The 21,724-nt window shown below is 36.3% G+C and overlaps 1 protein-coding gene across 1 annotated transcript in view; it reads left to right on the top strand.

Annotated features, from left to right (window-relative positions):
• Window positions 1-19,539, top strand: part of LOC121378616 (neurogenic locus protein delta-like) — a 29,919-nt gene extending 10,380 nt beyond the window's left edge. The window contains exons 3-9 of the mRNA XM_041506875.1: window positions 6,661-6,797; window positions 9,126-9,243; window positions 9,745-9,902; window positions 12,923-13,056; window positions 16,045-16,940; window positions 18,114-18,187; window positions 19,050-19,539. Coding sequence (XP_041362809.1) covers window positions 6,661-6,797; window positions 9,126-9,243; window positions 9,745-9,902; window positions 12,923-13,056; window positions 16,045-16,940; window positions 18,114-18,187; window positions 19,050-19,077 — 1,545 coding nt within the window. The 3' untranslated portion in view covers window positions 19,078-19,539. The remainder of the gene's footprint in view (window positions 1-6,660; window positions 6,798-9,125; window positions 9,244-9,744; window positions 9,903-12,922; window positions 13,057-16,044; window positions 16,941-18,113; window positions 18,188-19,049) is intronic.
• The last annotated feature ends 2,185 nt before the right edge of the window (window positions 19,540-21,724 follow it).

Here is a 21,724-nt window from a genome sequence, read left to right as displayed (position 1 = left end):
TTCATATAGTCATTCAATCATGGCAACCATCTTGAAATTCAAAATGGCCACAATTTTAATATATTTTGCGGATAATTCAACTCCCGCTTAATGTAGAATTTGTTTTGTCTATGTAGATTTCTGTAGTCCGTGAATTGGTTAGTTTTAATCATATAGCCATTCAATCATGGCAACCATCTTGAAATTCAAAATGGATGCCATTTTAATATTTTTTCTTATATTTCAACTCCTGGTTAACTTAGAAGCACAGTTGGTTTGTCTTTGTATATTTTAATAGTCAATGAACCTAATTCTTTAGATTTATAGTCATCCACTCATGGCAAACGTCTTAAACTTCAAAATGGCAGCCACATGGAAATTTAAAATGGCCACCAATTTAATAATTAGTCCTCATACAAATGCAATTTTGTGTTCCTAAGTACAGTTTTTGGTCAAATAATGAAAATCTTGCAATACTAATGACTTTCATGTTCTATATTGTAAATAATAAAGGAACATACCAATTGTAAATTGTAATTGATAATAGCACATTAGGCATACTTCATCTGTAATAGCATGCATATTGCAGCAGTCCTCGTCAACTTCACGCTTGCGACACTCTATTCATTGAAGGTTATGTTGCTTACACTAAATTACAGGTACATCAACCTGAACACCACAGTTGCATCTGATCAATTCTACCAGTTCTGGTGAGTTATGATAATTTTGATGATTTGTGGGATTTTGGCTACAATGCAGTATAATACGTAAGGCCTTTTTAACCGTTTCCGACCATTTTAATCGTTTCGCCTCTTTTGATCAGCACTACCGACCGCCTTCGTTGTACTTACTTGATGCAGTACTTCGTAAAGATTATTTTACGCTCAGATCCAGTCGACTATTCTACAGATATCATGCTAAATATTGCGAACAAAGATGAATTCCATACATACAACCCTAACGGAAGCCACTATGTGTGGGTTTATATTCCTTGCCCCCAAAAATGTAAGTTATAAAAACTGAAAGAGACTATTGGTAAGTACAGAACGTAAGAATAGGATTACCAGGTTCCTAGTATAAATCTGGCAACAAAAGAGAGTAGCTTGGTAGCATTACAATAATGGTCACATCCAGTGTTGCCACTGGATGCATGTAAATAGAATATGTCTATATGGTTAAAACATGTCCACAAACATTGATGTAAACATTTGTATGGATGCCTCATACATTAATCTAGATGACCGAAAAAAAAAATTGGCTTGAAGATGATTTGGTTTAAAATAGAAAAAAACCGTTTCATGATGCATCATGAAAAAAGTGCGAAAAATGCCCTTTTCCCTATACATACCTTCGATTTTAATAAAGACATTCTAAAATAAATATTAAAAGCTATGTATCGGCTAATGCAGGATTATAAACGGAATAAAACAAGCCAAACTGCATGTCTATAGATGATTTTGCTAGTGAGTTATGATCATTGTGCTGATTTGTCGAATTTTGGTTAGAATGCAGCAGCCATCTTTAAAGATTGCTACCAAAATAGCACTTGGCTACCGATCCAGAATGTCCATCAAGTGATTTTGAACACTTCAGATATCAGGCTAACTAAAAATCCATGCTGGATTTGTTCATCAATTTGGTACTTTTTAAACTCCAAATTTTGAGGTCTGGCTCATGGACATGTAGGGAAGAAGTCCAACATTCTTTTCTCTTCTTTTGGCTGGTTAACAGTGATTAGGCTACATACACACACACACACACATAAATCGTTTTTCTTCTTTTATTAAGAATATTTTAAACCAGTGGTATTTAATGCGCTCGTTTAATGCGTGGTCGGCCTGGGATCGATTCCCGGCGATGGGCCCATCGGTCTATTTCTCGTTTCAGCCAGTGTACCACTTCTGGTGTATCAAATACCGTGGTATGTGTTATCCTGTGTGGGTGATGCATATATATATTAACTTATCCCTTGCTACTAATGGACAAATGAAGCGGGTTTCCTCAGTAATATTATATGTTGAAATTACCAAATGTTCCACATCCAATAGCCAATAATTAATAAGTTAATATGCGTAAAGCTAGCCCATGCATCCCACAAACAAACAAAAATAAAAAGTAAAGTTTGGAGACCCCCCCCCCCCCCCCATATCCAAACAAGTCATACTATGGGTGTAATATAATTTCACTGGCGTAGGAAGCGAGGGGCAAGGGGGCATGATCCAGTAGTAGCAGCGATGGTTTATGTATATTTATATACCTGTGTGCCCCCACCCCCACCCCACCCCAACACACACATAAACCTTTTGGCATCGTCTTACGAATTTTAACGTGCTGTTTATGTATTTGTCACGGTGACATACTATAGAATTTACTACAAGTTATTTATTTCTGAGCTGATTGTGTTCTAAATTGCACACAAAAATAGGTGGGGGTTTTTTGTGTGGTTTTTTTTTTGGGGGGGGGGGGGGGGGGTTGGAGTTGTTTTTTTGTTTTGTTTTGTTTTGTTTTGTTTTTTGTTATTTCCAAAACACTTTTACTTTTCTTCTTACGTCAAACTAAACTACTTTAGGGCCGATTTCATATGTCTAGGTTATCGGTGGGTTTTGGAAACATATGGTTTAAACCTAGGTTAAACCCTGGGTCATGTTTACTGTGCATTTCACATGTCTGGTTTTCAGTAATCCTAGTTTAACACTGGGTTACAATTGTATTGCTTGTTTAAACCTGCCCTTGAGGTGGTTTTTCGCTGGGTTTGCTCAAAGTAACTTTTCTTCATGGAGAATTTCGGCAGCAAAATTGTATTTTACGTCAGTATTGCAGAGCCATGAAATGTGAACGTATTTTAGAGATCATTTGAAACCACTACAGAAACATAAACGCCTTTATATTAGACGCACGTGCACGTACATGTAGGCTATAGAAACAATGTAAACCACTTTACACACTGTTCTGGGTATTGCTATAACTTTGCATTTTAATCACGTTCACAGATAATTTTCAAAAACAAAAGTTATTCTGCTAAAAATATAAATAATGATTTACGTTAAAGGGACATTCCTGAGTTTGCTGCACGTTTTAAGATGTTATCGACTAACAGAAACTTTTTAACGATTGTAATTACATATCAAATGTATTTTTCTGCATAAAATATTAGTGGTTGTATAATAAACGTGTTTCTGATCGTTCTAATATTTGTACATGGTTACATTTCATCTTATTTCCTAAAATATTGTTTTTTCGTACGTATGAAATTATTTGAAGACAAAATCCAAACTGGGATTCTCACAAATATTAAAACGACCAGAAAGACATCGAATATACAGACACTGATATTCTAAACAAGAAAATATATTTAATATGTAAGTTTAATCGTAGAAATATTTTATTAGTCTGAAACATCTTACAATGCAGCAAACACAGGAATGTCCCTTTAAAATAACATTTTGTTATAAATTTAATATTAAAACAGTCGTGAACGCAAACTCATTAAAGTACATGACGTCATTTTGTGTGTTTGCCAAATCGCGATAATGTTATATTTAGTACCAACAAAGTCACTGGTTTGTAAGCGTCAAATCATCCAGTAATATTGTACGTCACAACACTGCATAATATTTCTCATTGAGAAAATACGGAAAATATTTTCCCTGTTATGAGTGGTCATTGGGGTAATAAATATAGTTATTTATTAAATTAGTAAAAATAAACATTTTCTTCGTGGTGTATGAACTGCACGAAAACAGGAAGTACTCGTAATGAAAGTTGATCGGTTACCACCGGTATCAAAGCAATACACGGCTATCATAGACTGCCGTCTTATAATGACATACTTTCGTGCTTGTCTCGTCTTAATAAAGGGGGAACAAGGCGGTACTGGCCCACAGTCTTGAAAATTTGACCATACGTTATCTCGGTGCCCTCAGGCGTACGCGTCCCATCTTTTTAATATTATGTTAGAATTAAAGGGAAATTCCAATAACAAAACGTTTATTCATATTTGCATTATTACCAACAGCTATGTCGGGTTCTGTAAGCATTTTTGCATTATTACCAACAGCTATGTAGGGTTCTGTCAGCATTTGACATGGATTATAACTAATATTGTGAGTAAAATGATGGAAATACATGGTGAAACGTTTTCAAGCCAGCTGATTTTCCCAAATATGCCCATCATTTTTGACAGAATGTGAAGGTTTGCTCCACATTTGGGGGGGGGGGGGGGGGGGAGGAGGTAGCTAATCCTCCATCTCGAATGCTAATAATATACCGGTAACGAGTTTCAACTACAAAGTGATGAAGTGTAAGATATTGCTCGCTTATGTCCCTTTCCAAATCTGCGGGTAACCCATGTAAAAAGCGTGGTTTTGTAAACAGGTAAAACACACGCATGTGAAATACACCACGGCTGTATGTCTTGGTCAGGTTTTTCAGCGTTTTACGTAAACCAGTGTTAAACCTAGGTTTTGATATAACCCGGTGTTTCGAAACCCAGACATATGAAATCGGCCCAGTATTTTAAAAAAACACCTACATTTCTATAGGAGGATAGGACAGACGGTGCATTTTACCTGTGCCTTCTTCAACAACCCCGATCAAGCCCCATTATATCGATTGGTATATTTTCAGAAATAGGTGGCGTAGCAGTCAAAAGTCAAGGTTGGATACACTGTTTTAAAGTTTTCATGGTAAATATTTCGAGTTTGGGACATTTTAGAAGTAAGCCGCCATATTGGTTCCTAGTCTATGACATGTAGGAACCTGTCGTAGGATCTACGATGTATTTACGATGTTTTTGAGTTTTTGACAATTTCGAAAATAAACTACGACATTTGCTACGACACTTACGACATATCGCGGCTAAGATGACTTCGAAAATACGGGCCCTGGTCTAGTCTAGACAGACAGTCCAGATAGATGAGAACCTGGACAAACGTCCAGTGAATATCTTAACACAAACAACGAATCAAACTAAACAAAGCAATGGACGCATGGACTGTTTGATAGACTGACCAGACTCTCAGAGACAATAAACAGGAATCAAGGAAATATTTTATTTAACGACGCACTCAACACATTTTATTTACGGATATATGGTATCGGATATATGGTTAAGGACCACACAGATATTGAGAGAGGAAACCCGCTGTCGCCACTTCATGGGCTACTCTTCTTGATTAGCAGCAAGGGATATTTTATATGAACCATCCCACAGACAGGGTAGTACATACCACGGCCTTTGATATACCAGTCGTGGTGCACAGGGTGGAACGAAAAATAGCCCAATGGGCCCACCGATGGGGATCGATCCCAGACCGACCGCGTATCGGGCGGGCGCTTTACCACTGGGCTTCGTCCCGCACCGGATAATAAACGGATAAACAGCCACAGGGGCGTAGCCAGAAAGCTTTTAGCAGTACGCACGTCGAAGGCGTTTCCGAGCGGGGGGATTCGGGGGTCCCCCCCCCCCCCCGGACCTATTCCCGGATTTGTTTTGCATTACCCACATGCGTATTGTGCGTAATGGGCACTACGCCTTTGAGACAGACGGTGGTTTAGAAATGTTAATTTGGAAGATAGGAATAACTGTACTGTGGTGGCCTAATGTAACTGTGATAGCCACGACATAACTACCCATTTGTTATCTTATCAAGTTTGGTACTTTGTACTGATTGAAAATGTATTTACATCGCTTTGCACGAACCACGTCAACTTAGATTAGGAAGAAAACCACTTGTAAATGAGTGCTTTGAACTGTTTATATCTTTTGTTATCTCAACGAATTTATTAATACGGTGAACTACATAGTGATAAAGTTTTTACGAAACGTTAATGCTTGGTCGGAGCGTCAACTGGATCTGATATTTTCCTGAACGTCATTAATTTGTCTGAACATCACAGAGTTATTGGAACGTCACAGATACGTCTTAACGTATCACATTTAGGTTGTACGTCACAGATTCGCGTCAGCTCAATGAAGATGGAATTAAGAACGTTGTTGATGTTGATGATGATTCTCTCTCTTCGTTATCATGTAAGATCTTCACATTTTTAAATTAAATGTTTAATATATATATATATATAAACTATGTTAGGTGATATTTTGTAGATTTTGTATTATTATTATTATTATTATATATATATATATATATATATATATATATATATATATATATATATATATACATATATAGTTATCAGAAACAAACGAGGGAAAAAAATAAGAATCAACACCAGATAACCAATAACGTGTTTATTTATACATACTTATTATTATTATTATTATGTTGTTTTTGTTAATGTCTTGATCTAATTATATAAGTAGTATTAAATGACAAGTGAAGCTGATATTAGAGAGGTTTCGTAACAACACCGTTGCTGTTACGGATAGTGATAGGTCACCACGCCGAGTGTAGTTGGTGACGTCACAGTAACATGCTTACCACTATTTACAATTAAAAGGCTTCCTATATGTAATACATTTATAATTGTTTTAAAAATAATAATTAATAATACATCTGAGAAAGCCCACATCTTTAAGTCACTAACCGTGCCAATTTGCAAAATGTTAGTGGTTACACGCGTGCAAGAAATAAACAGGCTTTGTCGATTTTATTATGCTTATCCGTAACAGTAATGGTGTGGTTGCAAACCATCTCTATTAGTAACGTTCTTATATTGAAGGTGTGTAATACGACGGGAACACTTGAGATACAGTTTGTCAAGTACTCCAGACCAACAGACTTCGGATGTGAGGGTCTCACTATAGAGTGTAATCCAAAGTTCAAGATCTGTTTTAAACATTTAAAGCCATCTGGATGGTAAGTGCGATAACTATAATATAAATTATAAACACACAGTGTATCTACATGTAACAAACCCTCCTACCTGCCGCGTATCAATCGGCATAAACGCCACAGATATAAATACTACCACCCCTCACCCTTAAAGTGAATCAGAAAAAAATTGGGGGTGAAGCTGCTCATTTCAGAGACAACGGGTAGCGTCTATAACTACCCTAGTTCCGCACAAAATTTGAGTACTTTTTTTACAGGTACCCCTCACATGTTTCAAGCACAAGGCTAATTGACACAGTGGTACTAGATGAAATAAAATTGGATACATTTTTTACCCAGATGAAACTATTTGTTTTACACTCAACACATATTTATCACCAATCACAGGACTTGTGGTGTTAACTTCTCTGTTAAAAGTTCGGTGCACCTCGAACTTTGACCCAGCCGGAAGTTATTTGGTTTAGTACTACCAAAAGGACAATGGTACCTTCTAAATAATTCGGTACAAGTTCAATTCAGGTACATTTATTTACTGGCCAAACACAACAACACTTTATATGTACTTCGCCCTCAAAAGGAAGATATTTCGTCTTAAAACGCTGACTGCAATATGTATTAATCTACTCGCCAGCAAGACAACAAATAAAATATAAAATGTATAAGTGTGTAACATACATGATGGTTATGAATTCAGTCCGTACCTCTACGCAAGACTGATTCCAAAAGAAGTTATGATAGATATAGATAGATAGATAGATAGATAGATAGATAGATAGATAAGAGTCAGCCGTGACTCCGTGTCAGTTGTTTTGTCCACAAAGGAGAGCTCATCTTGACCACCATATATGTTTCCAACACTGTCGGTAGGAGGAATGCCACTTTGATAAAGCTTCAGTGCACGCTCCAAATGTATTTCTACAGCTCCCGTAAACAACGAGACGTTCGAACGAGTCAGAGGATGTGTACAGAGAATAACATCTCAAGCAAGGAACTAAGTATTTTACATACATATTGTTCAAATTAAGTAGAGTGCGAAATACTTTCAGGACAACTCCTGTGGAATATTTAAACAAAGACATGTATTTAAACAATCTAATTAAAATTAGCTCTATTGGTCTACCAGTAGATCTAACAGCATTGCGTGGACTTCCATGTTCAGGTGACATTTCATCTATAAATAACAATTTAAATAACGAACAATTATATTTCGCCTTTTATAGCGTTATTCGGAACCATACCAATTCTAAAACTATCGGGCGAGACTATTTATGAAACAGGCGAACTTATTGGTCTATTTCAACATTAAAAAACAGGGGGGAGGGTGTGGTAATAAACTCTGGATTGTATACTAGTATAAACAGATTTTATAGCTATACCATTACGGGGTTTTTTCGTCTTGAAACGAATTTTATATAAAATTTTATATTGAAATTAGTTTCCGGCATACTTCGTAATTCGCCCGAATCATTTCGTATACCCTCGGCATAATCCCGAATGTTTTCAATTTTTTCTCAAATCACTGGCATGATTTTGCAAGCAAGGTTTTGATTGGTCGAATGAAAGGTCAACTGGACACGAACTCCAACGGGGTGCTGTTAGATCCACAGGTAATAGTAATTAACCAGTGGAACTAATTTTAATTAGATTGGCATTTAAATTTCGGGACACTTTTTGAACCAGTTTAGACTTCAGCTGAACATTGTCCATTCATTTCAGATATCTAACTTAATCACAAAGCTCCGACCGAAACAAATATATTAATTGCGAAACACGCAATATACTACGATACGACTGGCCTGCCAAGACAATACGTCTGTAATAGTGCGTTCGAGAGTAGTTGACTCGCCCAATTCTGCTTTTGTTCATATTCAGTGTGGTTTTAAAACAGTTCATATTAAACTTTTGTGCGCGTTCGTTCAACGCTTTTTTAATTTACCTAATTTAAAAAAATCATTTGCACATGAGGTCGGCAATCAAAGAATGAATTGACCTTTACATTGTTAACAGTTGAGCTGACGCCTCCAGATGAATGTGCGTGCAATTGGCAGAGCTTCTGTGTATGTGGATCAAGAATATAATGTATCATATCATGATAAATGAACAACCTTTCAAGAATATCGTGCTACAAGTACACTTATGAATCTAGTGAGACATAGTTGTCTGCATTCATGCCTAACAGTCGACAATTGCATAGTCAGAATTTTATATCGAGGAGGTAAGCTCCCAAACATACCTAAAATCCTAGCATATGGTGATGGTGGTGATGGTGATGTTTCTGCTAGTGATTACGATGGTGATGATGACGATGATGATGATCATCATGATTTAAAATTAATTATAAGCGTTCTACAGGAACATAAACGGCTGCAAGACTTCCAAACTATTCAGGAACACGATGGAACTTACCTTTGGAATGGACATCAATGGAATACACAATCCTGTTAAATTACCACTTACGTCATCATTGCCGGTAAGATCTGGAATTTTAACGGATAATTTTTACGGCATGTGTCAAATAGAATTATTGATTGACATAAGCAAATACTAATAGTAATAGTTTGGTTTGTTTGACGACATCACTAGATTAATTATCGGCTATTGGATGACAAACATTTGGTAATTCTGACACACAGTCATTGGAGGAAACCCGCTACATTTTTTTCTAATGCAGCAAGGGATCTTTCATATGCACTTTCCACAAACAGGAAAGCATATGCCACGACCTTTGACTAGTTGTAATGCACTGGTTATAACGAGAAACAACCCAATCAGTTGAAATGATCCACTGAAGTGGAATAATAATAATAATAATAACTAATAATAATAATAATAATGTTAATGTAATGGAGAAAAAAGTATCAAAACAAACATGGTTTAGAACAGAAACGGGTATAAAGAGACTGACCTAACTCACTGTGGCTGTTCTATAATTCATGTTTAATCTACATTTTTCGATGTACTTTATTAACAGTTAGGTGCAGCAGTGACTGTTAAGGTGACTCAAGATCCTACTTTTGGATTGGGAGGATCAGGAATCACCCTGGGACAGTACACACTAACTCTCCGAGGTAAAGGAAGTCAGACAGGAAGCCTGTACACTCTTACTGATGAGAGTCATGAACACTCCACGTAAGTTTAGTTAGTTTGTTTCTTAAAGGGACTTCGCCCTCATAACAAATGTTTTTTCCGAGAAGTTTGATAATCATACTTGTTAATATACTCACCAGTTATACACCTAGACAATATAAAATGTTAAGTACACAACAGAAGCTGTAGATTGCAGGATGAGGTCTTACGACAATGGGTATGTAGCCATGAGCCTCTGAGGTGGTTTGTCTAGAGAAGAAGAGCTGGTCTCGACCACGATATAGGATTCGTATTCCATCTGTAGCAAAATTGCCTCGTGCACTTTTGTACTGCGTGTGTTATTACTGTTAAGGCCCATTTTGTAATTAACGACCCATTGTGTAATAAAAAGCGACCCATTCTGTAATAATGGTAGGTGCCCACTGTGTACTTTAATAATATCCATTCTGTAGTAAATGCTTAAAACGTTAGAATATGATAAAGATGTTAAATATTTACTAATTTAAATTATTAATTAATGTTTTATAAACAATTTAGTAATGACTGAAATAGCTCGTATTGTCAGATATAAGGATTGGATTCACAGATAATTAGTACGATATACCGTTTTTAGTGTGCATGTCAAGTCGCAATATTTTGTAACACTGACATGTATGATTAACTGAGAATTATGAATTAACTGTCTTCTAATTAAGAATGACTTTTAATTTTGAATCACAATGTAATAGGCTACATATTACTGTTTTCTTTAGTACTTTATATACAGCCATGTTTGGATATAATGTATTAAAGTATTAAATTTGTGATACACGAAAAGGACGGACGATGTATATACTCTCCCAATATGTGTGTGTATATACAGTCAAACTTCGTTATCTCGATGTTGAAGGGACCAGACCAACATTCTCGAGATATCGGTAGCTCGAGATAAACATAACAGTTTCCTGATGAAAATTATCCCAAACGTAAATTTATGTTTGCAAACTTAACAACACTAAACAGTATAGTCGTTTTTGTATTGTAAAATAACCCTTGTTTTATGACTGTTAATTTCTTCATGCTGACATAGTTACCAAGTATACCAAAATATGCCAACATACAAGCGATGGTGTCATTATTATCAGTAGCATCATTGTCGCCGTCGTCGAAAGGTGTTAAGGTTCTTGCACAGATTATTTTGTTAATAATATTGTCATCATCGGTCGCGGTCTCACATGTGTTCAAATGGTCGTCCAGGCTGGCGTAAGTGGCAATTGGTATACATAGTCAGCTTAATGGGATGTCGTCGTTTGAGTTGTCTACACTGTGTGATTCTGGCTGGTCATCAGTTGTACCAAACTATGCGTGTCGTAAACAGTTCTTAATTGTTTTTGGCGTTACATTTCCCCATGCCTGATTGATCATATATATATATATATATATATATATAGAGAGAGAGAGAGAGAGAGAGAGAGAGAGAGAGAGAGAGAGAGAGAGAGAGAGAGAGAGAGAGACAGACAGAGAGTTTTTCGGTATCGTCAATATCATATATTTGGAATAAAGCTTGTATTATGCGAGCCTCTGGACAGCTTTCAGTGTAAAATTGCTATTGAAATGTTTTTATTTGATGACTATGAAACTATGAATGCATGTATATGTCAATTATGGATTGTCACCCTAATATGTTTGCTTAAATGTCAATAAACCTAGTGCCGTGACCTCGATTATAATACACCTAATATGCAAAGTTATCAAATTCTTAAAATATGTCATCTGAAAAATATCACATACTTTGATTGCACTGAAAATGTAAGATATTATATGATATATATATATATATGGGCACTTATTTTTTTTATTACAAAATGGGCCTACTTTTATTACAGAATGGGTACTTCAAAATGGGTCGCTTTTATTACAAAATGGGTACATATTACAAAATGGGTGGTTTATTACAAAATGAGCTTTAACACACGTATACATTGTATGCCTCAATATTTTGAGCTGACATTTTTTTTGTATAGCTTTATCGTGTTCTTTTACAAATCAAGTTTGACGTTCGTGGAGATTTACCTGTTTTTGACACAGTTATGGCCCGTGAACTTAGGAAATGCAAACATTTGTTGTCCCGACTTTTAGCCCAATACCTCAAGACATTGAGCTAAAACTGTGTAACTTCATTGTGTAGTGTTATAGATCAAGTTTGCCTTCCATTTCAATTTACCAATTTTTTTAATTAATGTACGAGAACTTAGGAAACGCGAAGATTTGTTTTCTGGACGAGGTTTTTTGCAATACCTCAAGACATTCAGCTTAAATGATGTGCATAGAATTATCATGTTGTGTTACAATTGAAATCTAACTTTCATAGCAGTTTATCCATTGGCGTTAAAATTCGCTCTGGGTGGGAGCCGGTACTGGGCTGCGAACCCAGTACCTACCAGCCTTGTGTCCGATAGCTTAACCACGACACCACCGAGGCCAGTAACTTGGTATTATGATTCTCTGGGACAGTTTTCACATACTAATAGAGAGATATTTTGGGAATTTACATTTTGACATGACAAAATGTTAAATTAAATAGCAGAGTTCTATAAGCCGATAGGTCTCTTGTTGTACCATAAAATAGGTTTCTATTGTAATGGTGTCTCAAGGTTTTTGAATGAATGAATGAATGAAGGAATGTTTAACGACACCCCAGCACGAAAAATACATCGGCTATTGGGTGTCAAACTATGGTAATGCAAATAAATAAAGTGATGATCAACATCGATATAAAAATTCAAGACAAACAAAAACAGTGTAAAGAACTGTGCAAAAACACAAATATCACAGAATGTTACGGATACTGAATTCTACTCAAAACTTCAATTTTGTGCTGTATTGGCCATTCTCAAAGAGAATGTTACACCCCTGCACCACGGTGAGGTTACAGCACGCGCAGGGGTCAAGGTTTTTATTCATCGTCCATCATAACGTCAGAAGTATAATATTGCGGTATCCCATATACTTTGTTAAAGAATAGTCTGGCGACAGAGAATCAACACACAAGTTAGCAAGACTGTTTCCATAACTAATTACAGATTGACCGTGAAAATGAAGCTGGTGTGTAGTCAGGACTATTATGGAAGACATTGTCACGTCCACTGTCCAGCACCACGACCTGCTGACCACTACACCTGTAATAAAACCACCGGACACAAGCAGTGCAAAACAGGTGAGTGAAGATACATAATTATAATCTATAATCCAGTTATTATGTTTGTAAGGTAAATATATATATTTTCACTTGCTTATTAATACACACACACACACACACACACACACACACACACACACACATGTATGTATGTATGTATGTATGTTTGTATGTATGTATGTATGTATGTATGTATGTGTATATATATATATATATATATATATATATATATATATATATATATATTATATATATATATAGTGACCCACAAAGCAAGGGTCACTTGCTTATTAATACACACACACACACACACACACACACACACACACACACACACACACACATGTATGTATGTATGTATGTATGTTTGTATGTATGTATGTATGTATGTATGTATGTATGTATATATATATATATATATATATATATATATATATATATATATATAGTGACCCACAAAGCAAGAAAAATACCATGCCGTTGGTCGTGATGATATGTAATGCAAAACATTGTCTTGTCTTAATTCAGTTTCCACAAGCGTCAAAGAATCGTGGATCTTTTTGGTTATCTTGACTGATCAACTAATCTATCAACCATTATCAATCTACCTCAATCCACTGTACAGTCTCATACACCACCTTACCTTATGACGAAATGGTTACCTCCCAAAAACCTGACGTCCCAGAAAGCAGACATCTACGAGTATTTGGCAAACAAAACATTGTGTGGGGTTGCAAAATATATTCAATTCCCGTCTAAATGTTTGTGTGGTACGTCTTGGTCAGCAATGTTAATCAGTTATCTGATTGACCTTCCCATGGATTTGATTTTATTGCACAGTGACAATACATGCTTAAGATGTATTTCAAGTTCTTCAACCTACGTCACATAGGTTGGTCTAATACGCGAAATAAGATTTATACTAATATACATCTGTGCCGTATAATTACTTATTGTTTGCTATTACACTTTTGTTGTTATTCAACAAAATATTATGTGCATCAAAGGCACTGTGTGATTAGATTTACAGATATGTTAAAGGGACGTTCCTGAGTTTGCTGCAGTTTTTAAGATGTTATCGACTAACAGAGACTTTTTAACGATTGTAATTATATATCAAATATATTTTCCTGCATAACATATTAGTGGATATATATTAAACGTGTTTCTGATCGTTCTAATATTTGTAGTAGCGTAAATTTCACTTTATTTCCTAAACATTTTTTTTTTCCGTACGTACGAAATTATTTGACAAAATCAAGTTTGGGCTTCTTACAAATATTAAGACGACCAGAAACACATTGAATACACAGACACTGATATTCTAAACAAGAAAATATATTTAATATGTAAGTTTAATCGTGGAAGTATTTTATTAGTCGAAAACATTTTACAATGCAGCAAACTCAGGAATGTCCCTTTAAAACAATGTTCTTAAATATCTCGTTAATTTGAACACCACTTTATTTTAGTAGCTATGTGAGTTTGCCTTAAACCACATCCTTACAACTATTTTAAAATATTAGATCGAAATGTTTAAAAATACTAGCTTAGGTCATTTCTTAAAACGAGTTTAAAACATAACGGTAATGTTACTGTGTATGTGATGCGCTATTGATTTGTATCATTAATTAAAGAAATTAGTTAATATTCTCAAAATATCTGTATCTTTAGGCTATCTGCTATGACGTAGGTTGAAGGTCTTATATTTCTATATCTACCAGTTTTAAGTAATGTCTTGTGAGATTGTAAAACGTGCTTAGTTCAAGCAGACAAACGTTGCTATCTACAGTGACAAAAAATTTGGTTGATAATATTGGAGGAGACCCACCCCCCCCCCCCCCCCCCACCATGGACACAAGACACTTATTACGTTCTTAAATATTGTTTGGATATGTATTAATATAGGTAAAAATGTTAATTAATGTCTTCTTGGATGTAGTTAGGAAATGAACATAATGTTAAAAGTAATAACGTTACATTTCACTTCATATTCTGTTCTGCATTTGGTTTCGTACTACCTACATCATTCGAGGTAAGTAAGTAATCAGTACCGTGCCAATCATATCTAGAGTGCTTTTAAGACTCGAAAAAGGCATGCTATGGTCCTGCGATGTCCAAAACAAACTTCGCTTAAACTATTTATATGTAGCACACTTGTTGATAAAACTACAAGTCGGTGTCAGGCGGAACCTGTTGATAAAACACAAAACTAAATCTTAGCTGTGGTCTATGAGTGTCACACAGCACAATGAGCATGAGCATGGACAGAAAGACAAAGACACCCTTCGCTAGCTAAGTATTGTGGTGGTGTGTCAGTGTGTGTGAATGTTGCAAGAACGTTACATGGATCATCACGTGATAAAATAAGACAATAGCATTGGCTATCGTGCCGGTAACAGGCTATGGCATTTGGTTATTTGGAAAATTAAAAAATACCAACTTAATTTCGTCGTTTCTCAAACTGAATAAGAAAAGTGAATCGTAAAAAAAACCCTTCATTAAACACAAATTTAACACATATAGAAACGGGGGTAAATAGTAAATAGAAACAGCAAATATTGACTGCTAACCAAACTCCTCATCCACAATGTCCGACAGTTAACCATGCTACTGACATTCAACCCCAACATTTCTGTATTTTATACAGACTTAACTACTGAGTACTGTAGTAGTGATAACATTTGATCTCAAATACCACGTGTTTCCTTATTTCTTTCCATCAGTACGTTTGATATATATTGGCTGATAAACAGATTAGGTCAGTAACACTGTTTTAACATATTACATGCCTTGGATAAACACGTCTTTCTAATTCTGACGGACTGATTTGCATTTGCAGGTTACACAGGATCGGAGTGTAATGAAAATAAAAATGCAACACCATGTTCACATAATAACTGTACGAATGGAGGAACATGTGTGACTAACGGTTCAGTCCTACTGGCTACAGCGGTACTAGATGTCATACAACACCATGTAGCAGTAATCCATGTTTAAACAAAGGGACGTGCTCGGTTCAAGGTACAAAGTATTCTTGTCTATGCCCTACTGGCTACAGCGGTACTAGATGTGAAACAACGCCATGCACAAATAATCATAACTGTAAGAATGGAGGAACATGTGTGAGTAAAGGTCCAGTCTACACTTGTCATTGTCCTACTGGCTACAGCGGTTCTACATGTCAAACAACACAAACACCATGTAGCAGTAATCCATGTTTTAACAAAGGAACTTGTTCCTATCGTGGTACCAGTTATTCTTGTCAATGTCACTCTGGCTACATCGGTACTAGATGTGAAACAGAACTATGTTCCTACAACAATTGTAAGAATGGTGGGACATGTATAGATAGAGGTTCAAGCTACACTTGCCAATGCCCTGCTGGCTATAGCGGTGCTGGGTGTGAACTAACACCCTGCTCATATAGTAACTGTAACAATGGACGAGTATGTGTGATTAAAGACTCAAGCTACACTTGCCAATGCCCTGTTGGTTACACGGGTGCTAAATGTGAAACACCGTGTACGAATTGTGAAACACCATGTTCACATAATAACTGCAGGAATGGAGGGACGTGTAGAGTACGAGGTTCCAGCTACGTGTGCCAGTGTCCACTTGGATCTACTGGGATGTTCTGTGAGGTTACTGCGTGTTCTCACAGACCATGCCAGAACAACGGAGCGTGTTACACCTTCAGGGGAATATACATCTGTAACTGCGCACCTGGTTATTCGGGTGTTCATTGTGAAATAACGCCATGCACGAGCAATCCTTGCCAGAACAGTGGAACATGTATAACTGATGGAACAAGTTACACCTGTTCGTGTAGATCAGAGTATACTGGAGAGCACTGTCAACTCAGTGTTGAGGAGTGCAGAGGATCAACGTGTTTCAATAGGGTAAGTGATCAAATATGTGGCATCAGAAAGAGCATAGTAAATATAAGTTATTGTAATATAGCCATTCGTAAAGCATATTATCCTATAACTTACCCATGATAGCCATGCCATAAACCCAAATGATAATTTTAGTGTATTAACCCGGTTAATAATGGTATGCAAATTTGCAAGGTCTCTAGGTAATGTGTTGATGTGGATGGGTCATTTGTTTACAAGCCAACAAGACCTGTGTACCTGAGCGTAACGTTTTCAAAGATTTAGTTAAAATGCGTGACGTCAAACTAATCTGTGCTAATCGTGATGACGTCATATTACTGATGGCGGCTACTTTAGTACTGTGATTTACATAAAATTGAATTAAAATATGCCTTTGCTACTAAAAATATAACGGAGTAAATTTTCTTGCAAAATGGTAAAAACAATATGACCCCCCCCCCCCCCATTCTTCCCTTTCTTAGGCGTACCGACGTACGCATCACTTCTTTTCGATGGGTGGGAAGTAAAAAACAGTTACTTTTATGGAATTGTTGTCTGTTAAGTTTAGGTTTAAATGTATCCTAAGAAGGTATCCTAAGAAACTTACGGGACGTGGACTTTCTAAACAAGTTTTATTAGATATACAAAACATATATGCTGGTACTTCTGAACATGATTATATCTACTTACGGTTCATGCGAACCTCTCCTGGAACCAGAGTCTGACATCACTAGTTTACATGGGGGTACATAGGGGGGGGGGGGGGGGGGGGGGGGGGGTCGATGGGTTCGACCGAACCCCCCCCCCCCACCCCCGAAATCGCTTTTTTTATAATTTAATATATCTGACATTGATATCTGACATTATTATATTTACTCAACATAGAAATATATGCCCAATATCTCTGCAATCTATTTTGGAACCCCCCTTTTCAAAATCCTATGTATTGGAACCCCCCTTTTCAAAATCCTATGTACGCCCATGGTTTATATATACACCACTGGTAACCACCGGAGTTCTGTCTTGTGCTAGTTTAATTTGGGAGTGGCAGTCCTCTTGCAGGCGAAAAAGAAGCGATGTGTCGTCCTGGGTATGGCAGTCCACCTATAGACAAACCATATTGACGGTGCTTAATGGTAGCATGTTCCACGTGTTATGTTATATTTTTGTTGATTTGCATGTGGGTTTTTTCTTCAGGGTAACAGACGACAGGAAACAGTTCTTCGGTCTCTGCTGTCTACATCTTCTGCTGGGAACCCCGACACAACAAGGTGACGTACAGATTTAACATCTTGTGTATAAATACATCTATCTTCTCTTTTTTAAAACACTGTTAAGCCATTCTAACTTTAGATTATTTGATTGAGGCGTAAACAAATTGTGTTTGACCGCTTGACCGCTTTAATCGTAGTTGAGAACGTGTACTGTCAAACATTTCAATCTAAATAGGGTAACAGTTTCGTATTAGTATTCAACATGTTTTAATTGCAACGGGAATAACCGTTCACTGGCAGAAACGTCGACCCAGTAAATATAATATACTTAACACTAAAATAAACGCAGATCAGGGTAACGGCTAGCTTGTAAGTAGAACAGGTTTACTTTATTACAAACGCTCATTTCTGTGAAATGATAAACGGTGTATCAAACCCATACGTCTCCTGAATCTCAATATGTGCAATAATCACTTCTTTTTAAAAAAAACTTAATGTTGTAACTGAACATTGTATTTATGTTTCTTTTGATATTCGGTATATTTAAATTGAAAGATTGACAGGATTCGAATCTAGTGCCCGTCTTTGTTAGGTATCGTATTATTTTAATACATGCAATTTCACCTCGTGGATTATTTACAAAAAAACAAATATAACCTTTTGTATGGCATAGTATGGGAATCCAATTTAAATTAATGCAAATTGTCAATTTTATATTATTTTTTGTTATTATTAATATTGCATTAGTGCGGTATTTCATTCATGATTTTGTTTTAAAAATATATAATCTGGTATTCTTCAAATAATTATCCATGTGTTAATGATGATGATGATAATGATGATGATAATGTATTTTTGTTAAATGTTTTAAGATATTGTTATACCGTGGTCGTTAACAGAATGTTAATTGTATTTTCAGAAAAACAACGAAATATCAGGAGCCATAACGTAACTGAAGTGTCACGAGTATCATGATGTCACTGGAATATCGCGTTGATATAATATAATATATAATGTCAAATAATATAATATATAAGATATAATATTATCAAAATGCTGGTAGCCATGGTAACGGTAAGACGTTGAGAGTCATGATGTTATTGAGTATCAGTATAACAATATTCAGTACGTAAGCGTTCTGTCGCTGGAATATTGGGAGCCACAATTTTAATCATTTATAATATTACAAGCCCTTATAATAACATATTAGAAGTCGTTACTGGTCCTCAATAATTCAATTGTTACGGTTAACTAGTCACCGTTACAGATTAATAATAACGGAAAACACGCTTGTTGACTTTTGTAAATGTTTTTCATGTTAAAATTTAATATTAATGCCAACTATTTTATCCTCTCAATTTGGTGTTTCAATGAATGTTATTCTGATACATGTGTGATAAATAAATCAACTTGCAGAATACGTTGTGTTTGTTTATTACAAAACGACACGTAACAGACAGTTTCCTGTCACATAGTCATAGTACATGTTATCCGTCTGCACCTCTATTGGGGATCTGCGTATCACCACTTCAGAGACACCTTATCGTTCTGGTATCGACGTTGTTTTATCACAGTATACGTATTGACATCCATGGATTCCTAAAGGCTTCACAAACGTCTTAAGGTCCTATCCTGAGTTTTCGGCGATCGTTAAGACGATGTCGACCAACAAAGACTTTTTAACGAATGTATATAATTACATATATTTGTTCTAAATAAAATATCAGTGGCTGTATATTAAACGTGTTTTTGATCGTCCTTGTGTTTTCACTAGGTCAAACTTCATTTTATTTCCCATATATATTTTGTCGTAGATAAGAAAGTATTGAGATATCAAATCCAGTTTGGGCAACTTACAAACATTCGGATGATCGGAAACACATTGTATATTCAGACACTGATATTCTAAACAAGAACATATATTCAATATGTGATACTAGTTATTACAACATCGTATTAGTCGAAACCCTCTTACAGTGCAGCAAACAGTCTCTTTACGGTGGACATTTAAAGAATATTTCCCGATATGGCGTTTAACTGACTAAAACGATGTCTGGTGCTATACCACATTCTGATCCTGTATATGTTTAGTGACAAATGTTGTTCACAGTTCGACAAATTCAAATAAATATTATTTCGTTTGGAAAGGGTAAAGTTAGTTCGTTTTGTTTAACGACATCAGTGTTAGAGCATATTGATTTAATAATCATCTGCTTTTGGATGTCAAACGTTTGGTAATTTTGACATATAATCTAAGAGAGGAAACGGGCGCATGTGCAGGGGGAGGGTATTGGGGGTCGAAACCCTTCCCAGACCAAGATAAAAAAAAATTATATATTTTCTGGGGGAACATGGCCCCATATAAACTTCGCTCAACGCAGACTATAACCCCAACCCTGCTGAAATCCCTGCACACGCGCCTTGGAAACCCGCTACATTAAAAAAAAAAAAAAAAAATTGTTTTTTTGTTTTTAGCAAGGAATCATTTATATGTACCATCCCACAGACAGGATATCACATACCGTGGCCTTTTATATACCAGTCATGGCGCACTGGCTGGAACAATCCCGCCGATGGGGATCGATCCTAGACCGATCGCGCATTTAAAAAAACCACCACATTTTTAGGTCTAAGTAATGAATAGAAATAACATAGTCTTCATAAATGTTATGTATATCGAACATACCGCCCTCTTCCTCTACCCCTAGAGCGTTACGTAATTATTAACACCCCCTTACATGTAACGCGTATGCCAACCACTGGTCACTGTCAAAATTTCAAGGCAAATCCCCCACCGACCCCTGGGAAGGTATTGTACCATACCTCTATGGATATAAATATACTGTGGAGGTATGAGACAACCCCTCAATCAAGACAGTTAAATTTGTTCAAAATTACGTGAGTAGCTCAGCGCCTGCGCAAATCGCGTAAATTCCCAGTTCTACTGGCTTCCCGCTAATTGAAGAAAAACAAGCTGGCCATTGGGTTTGCAGTTGATCTAGATAATGTAGATAAGCGAGCACTGCGAAACTATAGCGATGTGGTGGACCTTTTATGTACCAAACAGAACTATTCATCTATTCTAAATGTTTAAATAATAAAAATATTCCAGACACTGCAGCTTTAAGAGCGTCTACCACCAAATCAAATTCATGAACGACAATAGTAACATATGTCGCTAAAACTACTACACAGCGTATCAATCGACATATATACTATATACTATGAATAAAAATATCCCCCCCCCCCCACTCACTTTTAAAGTAAATCAGAAAACAATTGAGGGTTAACATACTCATTTCAGAGATAATAGGTAGCGTCTATGACTACCCTAGTTCCGCACAAAAATTGTTATGCTATTTTTAGTTGGACTCTGTGTCAGCCCGTAGGGTCCCCGTAAACACACCGTATCTAATGTGACCATGGCAAAGATTTTTGGGATAACCCTACGATTCTTTCCCGATGTCGCGGACGCCAGGACGCCGTACGGTTATTCCCCACACACACACACACACACACACCGTATGCCGACCGGTGCATTTGTGATGCATCGTAAGTGGGTAAGATGCCCGTAGGATGTGTGTTTTTGACGAT

This window comes from Gigantopelta aegis, chromosome 8 (genome assembly GCF_016097555.1).
Source record: "Gigantopelta aegis isolate Gae_Host chromosome 8, Gae_host_genome, whole genome shotgun sequence".
In the NCBI taxonomy this organism is placed as follows: domain Eukaryota; kingdom Metazoa; phylum Mollusca; class Gastropoda; order Neomphalida; family Peltospiridae; genus Gigantopelta; species Gigantopelta aegis.
Note: the sequence above shows the minus strand (reverse complement) of the source record. Positions and strands in the feature narration are given on the sequence as shown.